The sequence below is a fragment of the Monodon monoceros genome, unplaced genomic scaffold (assembly GCF_005190385.1).
Source record: "Monodon monoceros isolate NGI ecotype Baffin Bay Population unplaced genomic scaffold, NGI_Narwhal_1 Super_Scaffold_11, whole genome shotgun sequence".
In the NCBI taxonomy this organism is placed as follows: domain Eukaryota; kingdom Metazoa; phylum Chordata; class Mammalia; order Artiodactyla; family Monodontidae; genus Monodon; species Monodon monoceros.
Window position 1 is genome coordinate 13,545,803 of NW_021703767.1, and position 14,971 is coordinate 13,560,773.

General features: G+C 46.2%; 1 protein-coding gene across 2 annotated transcripts in view; it reads left to right on the forward strand.

The window, feature by feature from the left end:
- Positions 1 to 14,971, forward strand: part of TIAM1 (T cell lymphoma invasion and metastasis 1) — a 398,406-nt gene that overhangs the window by 264,898 nt on the left and 118,537 nt on the right. Inside the window, exons 1-2 of one of the 2 annotated variants that reach the window (XM_029214249.1) lie at positions 7,949 to 8,196; positions 13,114 to 13,561. In XM_029214249.1, coding sequence (XP_029070082.1) covers positions 8,110 to 8,196; positions 13,114 to 13,561 — 535 coding nt within the window. In that variant the 5' untranslated portion in view covers positions 7,949 to 8,109. Of the gene's footprint in view, positions 1 to 7,948; positions 8,197 to 13,113; positions 13,562 to 14,971 lie in introns of those variants that run through there. The other variant, XM_029214248.1, reaches the window with a different exon arrangement.

Consider the following 14,971-nt stretch of genomic DNA (forward strand, 5'->3'; position numbering starts at 1 on the left):
GATTGGAAGAAATGGTCTCCTGGCCCTCAGCAGTTAAAAGGAACCTCACCTGTGACTGTCACTTTTACCTGGAACAGTGCTAAGTTAGCGCACATTCTGTGTAAGATTTGACGGGGTGCCGGGTGGTATTCTGGCTCCCTATCTCCAGGTCTCCAACACTGGGGGACAGTTGGACCTCTGCTTCCCCCCACTCCCCACTGATGGGGCTGTGAGCCTTTGAGTCATGGCCACCCCCAGAAGAGGGGCAGAGCCGGTATCGCTGAAAGTTCTCATGTGTAATTGTTGTACGACATTTCCATTCTTCGGCTTGTCGCCTTCTAAAATTGTTAGTATATGAAAGTGAGGCCATCTCAGTGTGGTGTCTCATGAAGCACTGTGGTAGCTTCATGTAACGCAAAGTGCAACAGGACTAGGACTCCTAAGAAGTACATTTGTATCCCGGCTCACTCCTTACTAAACGGTGACCTTGGGCAAGTCACTCCATCACTGGCTCCTTCTCTCACCGGGGTGAGTGACACCAGCCTCTGACAGGGCCATTAGGAGAACCAAGTGGGATTCCATGCATGGAAGCCTTTTGCAGAGTGTATAAAGTGAACGGAAGTCTTATTTTTGTATCGACTTTACGTGTTGAGTGAAGATCTTTAATGACTTGAAACAAACCCCAGACTTATTCACAACACTGTCCATCCACCCACACTTCCTAGTCTAAGTTTGGTGTGTTCATCCAGCGCAATTTCTTGAGAACCCACTATGTTCCAAACAGTGTATTTTAAGAGGCAGTGGGTATGGAGGCTTCCTTGAAAAGAATTATTTTTTTCCTTTTTTTTTGTTGGTAAAAGTTTCTGACCCAGGGGCCCTCTCCAGCAAGTTTGGATCGTAGATATTAAGGCCGCCTCATCTGCCCCGGTGATGTGGTTGAATCTGTAATAGTCCTGTCAGCAGTTTCACTCCCCAGAAAAGAGCTCCTGGCAGGCATTTCGCCAAGATCATGGCCTCTGAGCCTGAGAGACAATATGTTTCATCTGAACTAACATGAACAACATCTTTTTATTTGAAAATGATCAAAAAATGTGTCTGCCACACACTAAGTGCTGAGAAATTATATTTGTCCAATTCAGTATACTTGAGTATGTGTCGTGTACCTCCTGCATAAAAGTTTTATCTTGTCAGTCAGTCTGCTACTCATTTGTTGGGAGGATTTACCCAGACTACTGAAAGCAGAGTTTATTTGTACTGACTTCTGTAAAATCCCAAGTAGCTTGCCCCTTGATTCAGTGAATGCCTCATTGGTATTTTGGCCTGAACTTTACTCTCAGTGTTCCCATGGTTAATGGACAGAGGAAGGGGCAGCCTGGTGTCAGGCAAAGAAGAGGTTCTGGAGTCCAGCAGGTCTGAGCTTGTGAGTTTGAACCCTGTTACCTATGTAACCTAGAAGGATCTCAGTGCCTCTTGAATGAGGGTTCCACACGGGAATGAATGTAAAACTCCTGGCACAATATCTTGCATGTATTAGATGCTCCGTAAATAATGGTTATGAGTTATGATGGTAAAGTTTTGTTTAATTGTGTAGAGTTCAGCTCTCCTGTGTTTCTAAGACTATCAGCGGGTGAGGGGGAGCAAGGAAACTGCCATTCGATGGAGTGTCCTTGAGCCAGGTTCTGCGCTTGAAAGGGAAGCTTTGGCTTGGAGCTGTCCTGCATAACGCCTGAGGAGGGCTTCATTCATCCACTTGGGAGATGAAAGAATGTGAACAGCTGTGCTGAGGATGTCTCAGGGGGCCGCCACCTTGGGAGGGAGCAGGGGGGCCCCCCCAGAGCTCCTCGCGGGGACGTGGCGCTGGTGCTAAGGTTTGTGTGCTGGTCCAGCTTCTGACACCCTCTTCCCGCCGTGGTATATGGAGTGGGATTGACAGAAGACAGAGCTCCTGGCCCCTGAGCACCTCTGCGGGGGTTCATTTCAGCCTGATTGCGAGTTGCCAACTCTCCCATCACTTTTCAGGGGAGGAAGTCAACCTAAGGAGATTAGGTGACAGGGTCTCACGACTGGATTGAAGTCCAGGTCTTCTGACCCACAGACCAGGGTCCTTTCTTCAGAAGCGAACCCACACCACACTGCCTCCCCATGTTCAAACAGGTTTCAGCTCACGTGCCCTCAGATTTTAACATCAAAACCCCCCAGTTCTGGTACAGAAGCCAAACAGGGTGGTGGGCTGAAAAGAAAATAGTAACTGTCCACTACCGTGGCCCGAATCAGCAGTCCCTGAGAGAGATGACCAAAGGCGACTTTATTTTTTATTTGTATTTTTTTAAATTGAAGTATAGTTGATTTACAGTGTTGTGTTAACTTCTACTTTACAGCAAACTGATTCAGTTATACATACATATACATTCTTTTTCATGTTCTTTTCCATTACGGTTTATCACAGGATATCGAATATAGTTCCCTGTGCTATACAGTAGGACCTTGTTATTTATTCATTCTATGTATAATAATTTGCATCTGCTAATCCCAACCTCCCACTCCATCTCCCCGCCACCTTCCCCTCGGCAACAAGTCTGTTCTCTACGTCTGAGTCTATTTCTGTTTCGTAGGTAAGTTCATTTGTGTCATATTTTAGATTCCACATGTAAGTGATATCGTATGGTATTGTCTTTGACTTACTTCACTTAGTATGATAATCTCTAGTTCCATCTATGTTGCTGCAAATGGCATTATTATTTTTTATGGCTGAGCAGTATTCCACTGTATATACGCACCACATCTTCTTTATCCATTCATCTGTCGATGGACATTTAGGTTGTTTCCATATCTTGGCTATTGTGAATAGTGCTGCTGTGAACATAGGGGTGCATGTATCTTTTTGAATTAGAGTTTTGTCTGCATATATATGCCCAGGAGGGGGATTGCTGGATCATATGGTAGCTCTGTTTTTAGTTTTTTGAGGAACTTTCATACTGTTTTCCACAGTGGCTGCACCAACTTACATTCCCACCAACTGTGTATTAGCGTTCCCTTTTCGCCACACCCTCTCCGGCATTCGTTACTTGTAGACATTTTAATGATGGCCATTCTGACTGGTGTGAGGTGATATACCTCATCACAGTTTTGATTTGCATTTCTCTAATAATTAGCGATGTTGAGCATCTTTTCATGTGCCTGTTGGCCATCTGTATGTCTTTTTTGGAGAAATGCCAAAGATGACTTCGGAAGGCTCTATCCCTGATGACTTTCTTGCTTGGATAAACAAGTTAATAGGATTGGTGATTTCAGCAAGATAAAGGGTGCAGCACGATCAGAAGAAGATCTTGAGTTCCTATAAAAGTTGTGTTGATTTTTAAAATTTTGTTTTGTTTTACACTTAGTTTAAATGGTTCAGGGATAATAAATATGTTCCCTGAGCTGAGAAGTGACATCAGCATCCAGAGATTCCTAACCTTTGGTCACAGATTCCTTTGCGAATCAGATGAAAAATTTGGATCTTTTGGGATCAACACAAGAGACCACCCTTTTGCATATCATTTCAGGGGATCCACGGGTCCTCCAAGGTCCATCGAGAAGCTTCTGGTTGAGAACCTCAGGTTAATTCTTTTAATTAATTTTTATTGGAGTATAGTTGCTTTACAATGTTGTGTTAGCTTCTACTGCACAGCAAAATGAACCAACCATACACGTACATAACATCCCCTCCCTTTTGGATTTCCCATCCGTTTAGGACAAAACAGTGCGTTAAGTGCATTAACTCCACTTAATGCACTGTGGTGTCCTAAACCGGAGGGAAATCCAAAAGGGAGGGGATGTTATGTGTGTTTCCCTCAGTTGTCTATTTTATACATAGTATCAATAGTGTATATGTATCAATCCCAGTCTCCCAATTCCTCCCACCCCACTCCCTTCTCCCTTGGTACCCATACCTTTGAAGACCCTTAGGTTAATTCTTCGTGAAACAAAATATTTTCATATAAAATCCATTTAAAAAAACCTCTCTTCTTTCGCGGCTCCTGTTTGATGCTTCTTTTTTGCCTTCCTTTTGATTTTTCTTTTTCTGCCACGTAAGTTAAGCAATGAGGTATTTATTTTGGAAAACAGCCCATCCATTTCAACAAGAATATCCCTCTTCTTTGCCAAGATCTTCTTTTGAGGAGTGGGAGGGTGAGAAGGTAGCTGAGACATGGCTTGTATCAGCAGTTCTCGGACTCCTTTATACTCTTAAAAAGTGTTACAGACTCCAAAGGGCTTCTGTCCATGTGGGTTGTATCTATAAATATTTATCACATTAGAAATTGAAACAGAAATGTAAAAAGACCCTTGTTAATTCATCTTAAAATAGCAGCAATAAACCATTACACGTTCACATAAATAACTTTATTTTTTAAATTTTATTTTCTGAAATTAAAAAAAAAAAGCCAGAAGAAGGGCATTGTTTGGTATTTTTGCAAATCTGTACAATTTCCGGCTTATCAGAAGACACTAGAGTCTCATGTCTGCTTCTGCATCCACTCCCTTGCGACATGCTGTTTTGGTTGGACTGTATGAGGAAGGCCTGGCTTCGAACAGATAGCAGGACCTTAGGGACCTTAGGACCTTAGCAGGACCTTAGGGACCCCCTGAAGTTATTTAAGGACCCCTGCTCCTCACTTGGAGAGCTGTTTATTTATGCTAATATAGGTTGGGGAGGCCCAAGCCTTTGAAAATCACATTCTTAGTTTAGTCCGCGAGGAGAGGAGCCTCTGTGTCCCTCAGTGTAAGTCGTGTCCCACAGTAACGTGCCCTTGCTGGTTTCCCAGCATAACTGAGGAGGCTAAAGGGCTGGGACCGGGAGCTTGGAGGCCTCCCAGCCAGCCTGCTGTGCAGCCCTGGGAGCGTCTCCACGGATCCGTAGGGCAGAACTTAGGAAACGCCCACCAGCTTTTCTCTCTGTGTTGGGGCCCAGTGTGCTTTGAACTTCCTGTTGACAGAATATCTAGTTTGGGCCATAAAACAGCCCAATATGTCTTTCTCACTTTCTCTCCTTTTAAAAAGATGAAAGAAAAAACATGTAAGTGAGCTCTGGTTGTCTCCATAAAAGATGTCATAAACGCGGATGGCTGGAAGATGTGGAAGTCAAGCTTTCCAGTTGGGGCTCAGTTGTGACTTCAACTGGAGTTGAGCGTGAGTTGAGCCTGGAAATGACTAGACCATTAAATCAAACTAAAATGTGTTCCATGAGAAACGCTTTTCTTGGTTGGAGAAGGGGGTGGAAGATGAACAGCAGTTAAATTGTTCAACAGTGTTCGTGGGTTTTTTGGAAGTGCCTACGCCATGCCAGACACTATTCTTGGTGCTTGGGATACATCAAGAAGAGATCCCTGAGCTCAGGAAGTTCGTTGGGGTGAAGTGGAGGTGTGTCTGCAGCAAACAGTCAGCATAACAAGTAAATGGCATGCTATGGGGAAAAGAGGGCAAGGTGACGAAGACCGGGCAGTGGGGAATGCGTGGCAATTCCGGATCAGGTGGTTGGGTCGGGCCCCGCCCCTCGGGATGGGCAGACTTGGCTATGGATTTGGAAGGGAGATGGGAATTGGCCATTGGGGCCCGACCCAACCACCTGATCCGGAATTGCCACGCATTCCCCACTGCCCGGTCTTCGTCACCTTGCCCTCTTTTCCCGAGAGGGGGGGGGAAGGGGGCAGGGGGGAGGGGATGCTGCAGAGAAGCTGCACGGGGATTGGAGGAGGGAAAGAGAAGGCTTCCAGCTGTGGGAAGAGGGACTTTGAGCTGAACCTTGAAGGATCAGTATTCCTGGAATTCCTGGATGCAAGAAAGGTTGGGAGCATACACCGGCATGAGTTCTTCAGTTTCACTGGTGGCTGGGTGCATCCAAAGGTCCAGTGCTAAGGCTGGACGTTGGTGGAGGGCCTGGATGGACAGCCTTGGGAGCCCTCACCTTGCTCCTGGGAGACTTACCCAGCCATGGCACGCAGGATGGATTGATGGGCGGAAGGTAGTTAGAACAGAGAGTCTGTGGCTGAACCAGGGATGTGGCACTAGGAAAAGAAGAAAAGGGACTAGGGATGTGATATGTCCTGAGGTCCTGAGGAGGGGAAGGGTGACGACAGGGTTTGAGACATGCACATAGAAAAACAGATGAAAGGAGAGAAGATGATTCACTGACTTAGACATAGAGCTGTCTCCAATCTGGAGTTACCTGAGGCAACATTTCAAGCATTTGCCAACTTACTTCTGAGACTCTTCTGGGCAGCAGTAAGAACTTCAGCAGTTGTAGTTGAGAGAAATTTTGAGTCACTCCGTTGTGAATCATTAGAGAGGATGGGACTGAGTGCTGGAAACTTTAAAGGGCATGGAGATTTTGCCTTAGGAAGGAAAGAGGAAGGAAATAGAAACAGGGTTTTAGAAATGTCTCAAAGGGAGCTGGGACACATGTAAAGAGGCTAAGAGTGGGAGGTCAAGAGGTACAGTTTACAAACTTCGGAATCAAAAATTCAAAATGGGGGCTTCCCTGGTGGCGCAGTGGTTGAGAGTCCGCCTGCCGATGCGGGGGACGCGGGTTCGTGCCCCGGTCCGGGAGGATCCCACGTGCCGCGTAGCGGCTGGGCCCGTGAGCCATGGCCGCTGAGCCTGCGCGTCCGGAGCATAGGCTCCGGACGGGGGGGGCCGCAGCAGTGAGAGGCCCGCGTACCGCAAAAAAAAAAAAAAAAAAATCAAAATGGCACTGGCTACTTGTGTAGAGAGAGGAAAGAAAAAACCCTTACAGTGATGGCAAATGGATGCTGCAATATTTCTGTAAATCAAGAGTGGCAATTGTTAGTAGCAGAGCCTAGCAGTTACTTACAGCATAGGAAACATCATTTTCTTAGTTTATTGTGCAGTTTTGCGAATGTGAAAATAATTCAAGGGGATTACATTGGCTCGCACCTGCCTTGGTGGGCCTGTGTATTTTTCCCATGAGACCTTGTTTTTCCCAAGTTCCTCAGCAACACCCATTCTTTCATGTTAGTGCAGGAAGCTAGTAAGTGAGGTCAGGCAGCGTCTTCTCTCCTTGGGCTGAGATGTAAGTAAGGCTGAGGATGGACGTGACAGTAATTAGAGTTAACACTCTTGTGCAGGTACTGTGTGCTGGGCACCATTCTAGAAACTTGTGTTACCTCAATCTCACATCTTACAAAGTGTCTTACAAAGTAAATATTGTTGCTATTCCCATTATACAGGTGAGGAGACTGAGGCATGGATTGGTTCAAAATAACTTGCCCAGACATGACATTTGCTGTATTGAGATTACCACGGGAGGATATACTAAGGGTATAGTATAGTGTAGTACTGAGCGTACCAAGGAGAGAATGTTGGAAACCAAAGACAGTGCTTATGTGTGTGCATGTGTGGCGGAGGGGAGTCCTTAGATTTGGGGGATAAGATGAAGATGATAAGCCAGAGGGGGAATATTTTAGAATTTAATGAGGCAGAAATTGTTCTAATTCAAGGCTTCTGAAGGTCAAAATCTCCTCCCCCAGGGACGTCCCTGGTGGCCCAGTGGTTAAGAATCCATACGTCCACTGCAGGGGGCGCGGGTTCTCTCCCTGGTTGGGGAATTAAGATCCCGCGTGCCTCGTGGCATGGCCAAAAAAAAAAAAAAAAAAATCTCCCCCCATTGAAATTCTGTGAACTCTTTTCTTCTGTATTTACCTTCTTTCTACAGGTGTATTGAAGCAAAGCTGGATTCAACGGGGAAATTAAACAAAGTGACCAACATACCAGTTTCTAACTGCATTCGACTTGTAACTACAAGTTGCCAATTGACCCTCCTGGTCCCTGACTTGTCCCAGGGCCCTTGAACTTTGTGGCTAATTAGCTCTTCAAAATTGTGTCCACACATCTTTAGCACAGCAAACCTGTCCCTCAGAGTCTTTCTGAATTCCCCGGTGGAAACAACTTGAACCTTTGCCACAATGTGTCTTTAGCCTATGTTCATGCTGGGTGACCCTCCTCCAGTTTTCAAGGCAGTGAAAACAGGCTTTGAATTTACCTCTTGCTGCCTCCACTTTAGCACCAGAGCTCATTTCAGCATTTGCTGCCTGGCTAAAATGACAAAGAAAACTCTTGCCTGGCAGCTGTCGAATGTTTGGGGCAACAGCTGGCCACTTGTGCATCCAATGGGAAAGTGCATGCATTCATGCTGGGAGACTGCCAGTGGAATGGAAATCGGTGAGTGCTCGAAGAATCTGGCTTGGGAGGACTTGTCCAGGAAGAGCAGGATTTAAGAGCCTCTGTATTCCATGAATGTTGTTTATAATTGGAAGCCTCTTCTGTGGAGTGGTTCTAACATGGGGAGTTTATTTTGAGCTATTTTTAGGAAATCTTTGGCTGGATCATGCACCATGTTGGGAGTTATTTCTCTGTCTAGCTAGGGTCTTAACCATTTCCCTTGATCTCCTCTGACTTTTGCTTTAAATTTCAGTATTCGGTTAAATATTCTAGGACTGATCGTATGCTAAGACATCTAACTAGAGAAGAAGGAACATGCCTTGCATTTGCAATAAAGACTGCTGGGCTTCCGTGGGAATTTTCCCTGGGGTTGATCATCTGGATTTCTTGCCTTTGGAAGAGTGGGGTGGTTGACAGGGACTTTTTTTTTTTTTTTGCGGTACGCAGGCCTCTCACTGTTGTGGCCTCTCCCGTTGTGGAGCACAGGCTCCGGACGCGCAGGCTCAGCACCCATGGCTCACAGGCCCAGCCGCTCCGCGGCATGTGGGATCCTCCTGGACCGGGGCACGAACCCGTGTCCCCTGCATCGGCAGGCAGACTCTCAAACACTTCGCCACCAGGGAAGCCCTACAGGGGCTTTTAAGTGTGGGGAGAGTCAGGTTTCTCATGTGTGAAGTGTCCTTGAGATGGAGGTCGGTAGGAGGAGGAACCCTTCGGAAAGATGCACCAGGAATGTTTGCATCACAATGATGCTGTCTTTCTTCTGAGCTATTGGAAGCTGTATCACAGTGGTATGCATCCTGCCATTTGAGAAGGATGGGCATTTAGGATGCAGCCTTGGAGCGCTCTTTCAGTGTGTGAACCTAGTGCCTCTACATCAGTGTATCTGTCTTTGGTTTGTTCTAGAGATTCTGAGACCTGTAAACTTGTAATTCTCGTGTGGCACTTAGGCATCTGGAGCCCTGCTGTAGATGACTGTCTCCCACACTCAAGGTGTAGGGGGATGTGGAGTCCCGTTGACCATTCAGGTGTGGAGCAATGCCTCTGGCTGGGTGGACATCATTTCCCACGATGCTGGAGCAAGGGTTTCTGGGTATTTGGCACATCCCAAGCTTCATGACCAAATAGAGGCTGGAGCTGGGCAGCCACCATCTGTTTCTGGACAGGCTGGGTCACATAGCAGTGGGAGGATGTGCCACTTAGCCTGCTTAACCACTGTGGAAACAAGGTGGAGCTGGCTTGGATCACAGATCCGGGAGCATTCTCCAGTGGCTACGCTCCCAAAGGGTGCCAGCTCTGCTGGGGCCAGCAGGCCTCTTAACCTGGAGTAATCACTTCTTTGCTCGATTTAATGGTCGTCCCAGAGTTGAATACACACAGCCTGGGCCATTGCAGGGTTGCAGTGTCAGTTGGCATGAGCACGTGTTCAAGTCTGACAAAGAGGTGAGTGTCTATTGAGGCCTCAACTCTTAGTTGCAGTAGAGACATCAAGGCATTCTGTAGGAGTTCATGGTTTGTGGGCATGTAGTAGACTGTTAAGAGACATGCCTGTCCAGTGTCTGCCTCTGTTTCCCTCATCTTCTTTTTCATCTTCTCCTTCTCCTTCCATCCACTTTTGAGTCTGAGCTCTTTGCTGGGAAACTCAAGGCATATAGATGCACAGTCACTCAGTTGTGCTGGGAAAACCTAGAAGGAGCACTGTTGAAAAACAGAAGGGAAGGCATGGAGTTGACTATTGAGACAGGATCCAGTCAGGTGCTCCCTGCGGCTGAGCCATGGGGCCATCTTGTCCAGTGGAAAAGGTCGTTGGAGGCATGGGCTCCAATCTCCAATCTGCCACCTGCCAGACTTGTGACTTTCTGAGCCTCAGCACCTCCATGCATTCACCAAGGGGATGGTTTGGCAAGGTTCCTTCCTGTTCCAGAGCTCTGGGAATTACAGGATGCCTGGAATTAATTTCTCCTTTTTGTTCTGAAGTCTTTCTCGTATGACCTAGAGAGGATACCTGTGTAGCTGATCTTACAGAGCAGCAGCTCATCTCTTTTCATTTTTGAGGCGAGTTTATAGCTGGTTTTGTCACTTCTTCCAGAGAAGGACTGAGGCATGTGAAAATGAATCCAGATGTTGGTGAGAATCACACAAACTCCGCATCTCCCACCACCCATGGTTATCTTGAATAATCACTGATGGCCAAATTTACTTATTAGATCAAAAGGGATATATGTATGGTAAATGTCCTTGCCAGAGAGAAATGTGGGTTGGTAACAGCCCTCTCCTGTTTGTATAGAGGACTTTGACCTACTAGATCTGGGTCCTTGATGACCATTGGTGGAGGGTAACAGGCAGGACAGCAGATGGCCAAGTGACAGAACCAATAGTCACAGGGTCTGCGTCTGAGCCGCATCCATCGTTTCTTTGACACTCTTGAGTCCCTCTACATCCCAGGGACCTAAACTCCAACGCAAATGTTGTTGGTCCTTAGAAACTCGCTTAACCACTTCCTGCTACTATGTCCCTTCTTACCTCCTCCTTGTTTTTTCTTTTCTTTTTTCAAAATTTTTTTTACTGTTCTTTTAAAATTAATTAATTAATTTATTTATTTTTGGCTGTGTTGGGTCTTCGTTTCTGTGCTAGGGCTTTCTCTAGTTGCGGCAAGTGGAGGGCCACTCTTCATCGCTGTGCGCGGGCCTCTCACTGTTGCGGCCTCTCTTGTTGCGGAGCACAGGCTCCAGACACGCAGGCTCAGTAGTTGTGGCTCACGGGCCCAGTTGCTCCGCGGCATGTGGGATCTTCCCAGACCAGGGCTCGAACCAGTGTCCCCTGCATTGGCAGGCAGATTCTCAACCACTGTGCCACCAAGGAAGCCCCTCTTTTTTTTTTTTAAATAAACTTTTTATTTTAGAACAGCTTTAGAATTACATAAACATTGCAAAGATAGTAGAAAGGGTTCCCATATACCACACACCCAGTTAACCTTGAGCTCTTGGCCGAGGTGGTATTTGCCAGGTTTTTCCACTGTCAAATTTCTACCCTTTGCACACTATACTCCTTGTTGTGTGTTTTTGTGTTTTTTGAAGGTGTACAATGTGATGATTTAATATATGTATATAGTGTGAAATGATTACCAAAATCAAATTAATTAACATATCCACCACTCACATAATTACTCCTTCCTCCCTCCCTCCCTTCCTTCCTTTATCTCTCTCTCTCTTTCTTTCTTTTGTGGTGAGAACACTTACGATCTACTTTCCTAGCAAATTTCAAGGATACAACATGGTATCATGAACTAGAGTCATCAGGCTATATATTAGATCCGCAGATCTTGTTATAATAACTAAAAGTTTGTAACCTTAACCAATGTCTCCCCATTTCTCCGGGCCCTCAGCCTCTGGCAACCACCGTTCTACCCTCTGGTTCTGTGAGTTTTACATTTTTTACATTCCACATAGAAGTCAATCATACAGTATTTGTCTTTCTATGTCTCCTTTGCTTGTTTTCATGTCTGGCTATGCCCATTTTAAGTTGCTCACTTAGGACCTATTCATGACGCAAGTGAACTCTGAGGGCCCTAACTTAGAATTGACCAGGTAGGATGTGCGGAGACATGGGCACAGCACCTGTCTGGGCCTCGTGCAGGATGATATTAGTATGTGGCTTGTCTCATTCTGCCTACCCCGCCATTGCCTCTCATCAAAGATTTGAACGCAAAGCATTGATTTATATGGCAATCGGAATAGCCCGTTAGTTTTTACATTTTCAAACCATAATTAACTATTTATGAGACTAAAGGCTTAACAAGTGGTTAAGCCCCCAAACCACATATTACTTTGATATCTCTTCCTATGTCAGACTCACATTCCGATTCTCTCCCTTTGAGAAAAACCAGTCTAATTTCTTATCCATGAGACTGTGGAGCTGTGCTATCCAGTACTGCTGTCATTATCCTCCCTTGATGACTACCATTATTTAATCATTGTTTATGGAAATGCCTTTAGCACTTCAGAGCAATTAAGATTCTGATTTAAGAACAGATCTGCCTGTCCCGGAAATGTTCAACACGCAAGCAGGCGCAGTGCTTTGGAAGTTCCAAATGTTTTTAAACTGGGAATTGATACCCGCCACATCCTGGCATTGCCCCAAGCTGTCCCTTGGCCCAGGGGCGGTGAGTAGCTTGCTTCGGGCTCTTAGCATCCCAGCTTTGAAAGGGCAAGGTAATTGGAGAGCCTGCATTGGAGCTGTGAGCCCCACAGACTTTTTTAGCTCAATGTGAGAAGTGAGAAGCTGCTTGTTTTCAAGAAGCAAAGCTGCTTGGAGCCTGAGGACTCTTCCCTGCTCCTGGGCTGTGGGTCCTTGCTGGGTGAGTGGATGAGGTAGCACACTAGTTTTCTTTTTAGTCACCAGATTATAGAATAGACCCCTAACTAGGCTCTTTGTTTAAAAAAAAAAAAAAGTTATCAGTAAAGACTTCATTATCCCTTGGAACCCCCTACCTCTGGAATAACTCATCAGTCAGAAGAATATCCTAGAGCTCCAGGCAGGCTGACGAGGGTGAGGGTGCAGAGCTCACTCAGCAGGGCAGTGGGAGCATCTCAGTAGCTGATTTGCCAATTACCTAGAAGTCAGGTAATTGATAAGTTTTCTGAAATCTTGCTTGCTTTTTGAAAAATGTTTCTTGAACATTCCGAATTGTTGGCATTCATACCGGGGCAGCTTCATGGTTTTCCTGAGCTGCTCTGCGGGCAAGTTGGGTTTGTGCGGGTCACGGGGGTGAGGAGTAATTGGTCCAGGAGAGGCTGGGAGCAGCGATGCCCTGTGGGTTGCCTGCAGCTACACAGCCCCTGGCTGGACCGACAGAAGCCCCTGGGTTACTTCTCTGCATGATGCATGTCTTCTTTTTTCTCCCTTTCGGCTCCCAAGGATGTTAATGCGGGCGAGGGTAGCGAGTTTGCCGACAGTGGGATCGAAGGGGCCACCACCGACACGGACCTCCTGTCCAGGCGATCCAATGCCACCAACTCCAGCTACTCACCCCCCACCGGCCGCGCCTTTGTGGGCAGCGACAGCGGCAGCAGCTCCACCGGGGACGCAGCCCGCCAGGGGGTGTACGAGAATTTCCGACGGGAGCTGGAGATGAGCACCACCAACAGCGAGAGCCTGGAGGAGGCCGGCTCGGCGCACAGCGACGAGCAGAGCAGCGGTACCCTGAGCTCCCCGGGCCAGTCCGATATCCTGCTCACGGCCGCGCAGGGCACCGTGCGTAAGGCCGGAGCCCTGGCAGTCAAGAACTTCCTGGTGCACAAGAAGAACAAGAAGGTGGAGTCGGCCACCCGGAGGAAGTGGAAGCACTACTGGGTGTCCTTGAAAGGTGAGAGAGGGAGCATCCTTCCTGCAGTGCTGGGTACATCCTGTGCTCCGTGGTGCACCTGTGCAAATGATGTTTTTCAATTACATGGAACTTCTATTTCATGCTAATTTCAAAACTTATTTTGTGGTGGTAAGAATACTTAACGTGAGATCTACCTTCTTAGCATATTTTTGGGTGTACGTTACGGTATTGTTGACTAAGGCACGCAGTCGTACAGCACACCTAGAACGTAATCATCGTATCTAGCTGAAACTTTGTCCCTTGATTAGTCACTCCCCATTTTCCTTCTCCACCAATGTTTTATTTTCTTTACTGTTTCACAGTTAAGCTATTGGAGCCTCTCGTCTAGTTTTCTCATATATATAGCTGGTTCTCCTGACAGTTTGAAAGGCTTGAGTTCTAAAAGAATATTTTTTTGGAATTATTCCAAAACATGTGCCTCCCGAAGTGGCTGTTTCGGAGGGAAAAATCACTGGTTTGAATCTTATGAAATTGTCATTTGGGGGGTAAAAAATGATGGAATATTGCTAATTTCATAGGGCTCAACCCAGTGCTTAATGGAATGTCTGAGCCATCTATGTTTGTGAAAAAGTCACTGTTTTATGGTCAGACTTTGAATATTTGAGTGTGTGTGTATATATATAGATATATATCTATATACAATGGTATATCTGTATACCATCGTCTTTCTTTTCATTAGTAAGCATAATACATTTATGTCTTGCTATTCATTATCGCTTTACACACACTTTAGAAGTATGTATATGTATTTTTGCACATCTGCATATATCTTGGTAGTGTAGAAATTGTAACACATTTGTGAGCTCTGTGTCTTAAAAAGAAAAACACTTCTCAAGACCGCTTAGAATCTTTGACACAAGATGGATTTGAAGCAGGGTTAGTACATGGCAGGATAGGTTAGACAGGTTAATAAGCATGAAGGATGGGTCCAGGAGGAAGAAGCCTGGGCTCAGCTGGTGTGGTGCACCCACGACTCCATCTGATACTGGATTTCACCAACTGTGGCTGGTGTAGAACAACCAATCCTAGAGGCATGGAACAGCCTAGAGCTCTGTGCAGTGGTGTAAATCCCCCAGGGACATGCAGGGTTTGGGTGGGCCCCATTACTAATGCTGCCAGCTGTTGCTTCAGTACCTGGTGAAACAGAAAGGGAGAATGTTAATTAGACTGTAGGTCTTGCTGCATGTCACTGAGACCCACAATGACAGTGCCTCAAGCAAGACAGAACTTTATTTCCCTTCCACCTAGCAGAGGTGGAGCGTCTAAGAGTGATGGGCTGACTCTTTGCTGTTAAGTCATCCAGAAGCCGGAATTCCTTTTGTCGTTGCTTGACTGTCCCTAGAGCATTGTGTTAGTCTGAATGATTAGGATAGCTCACCAGCGGGTCCA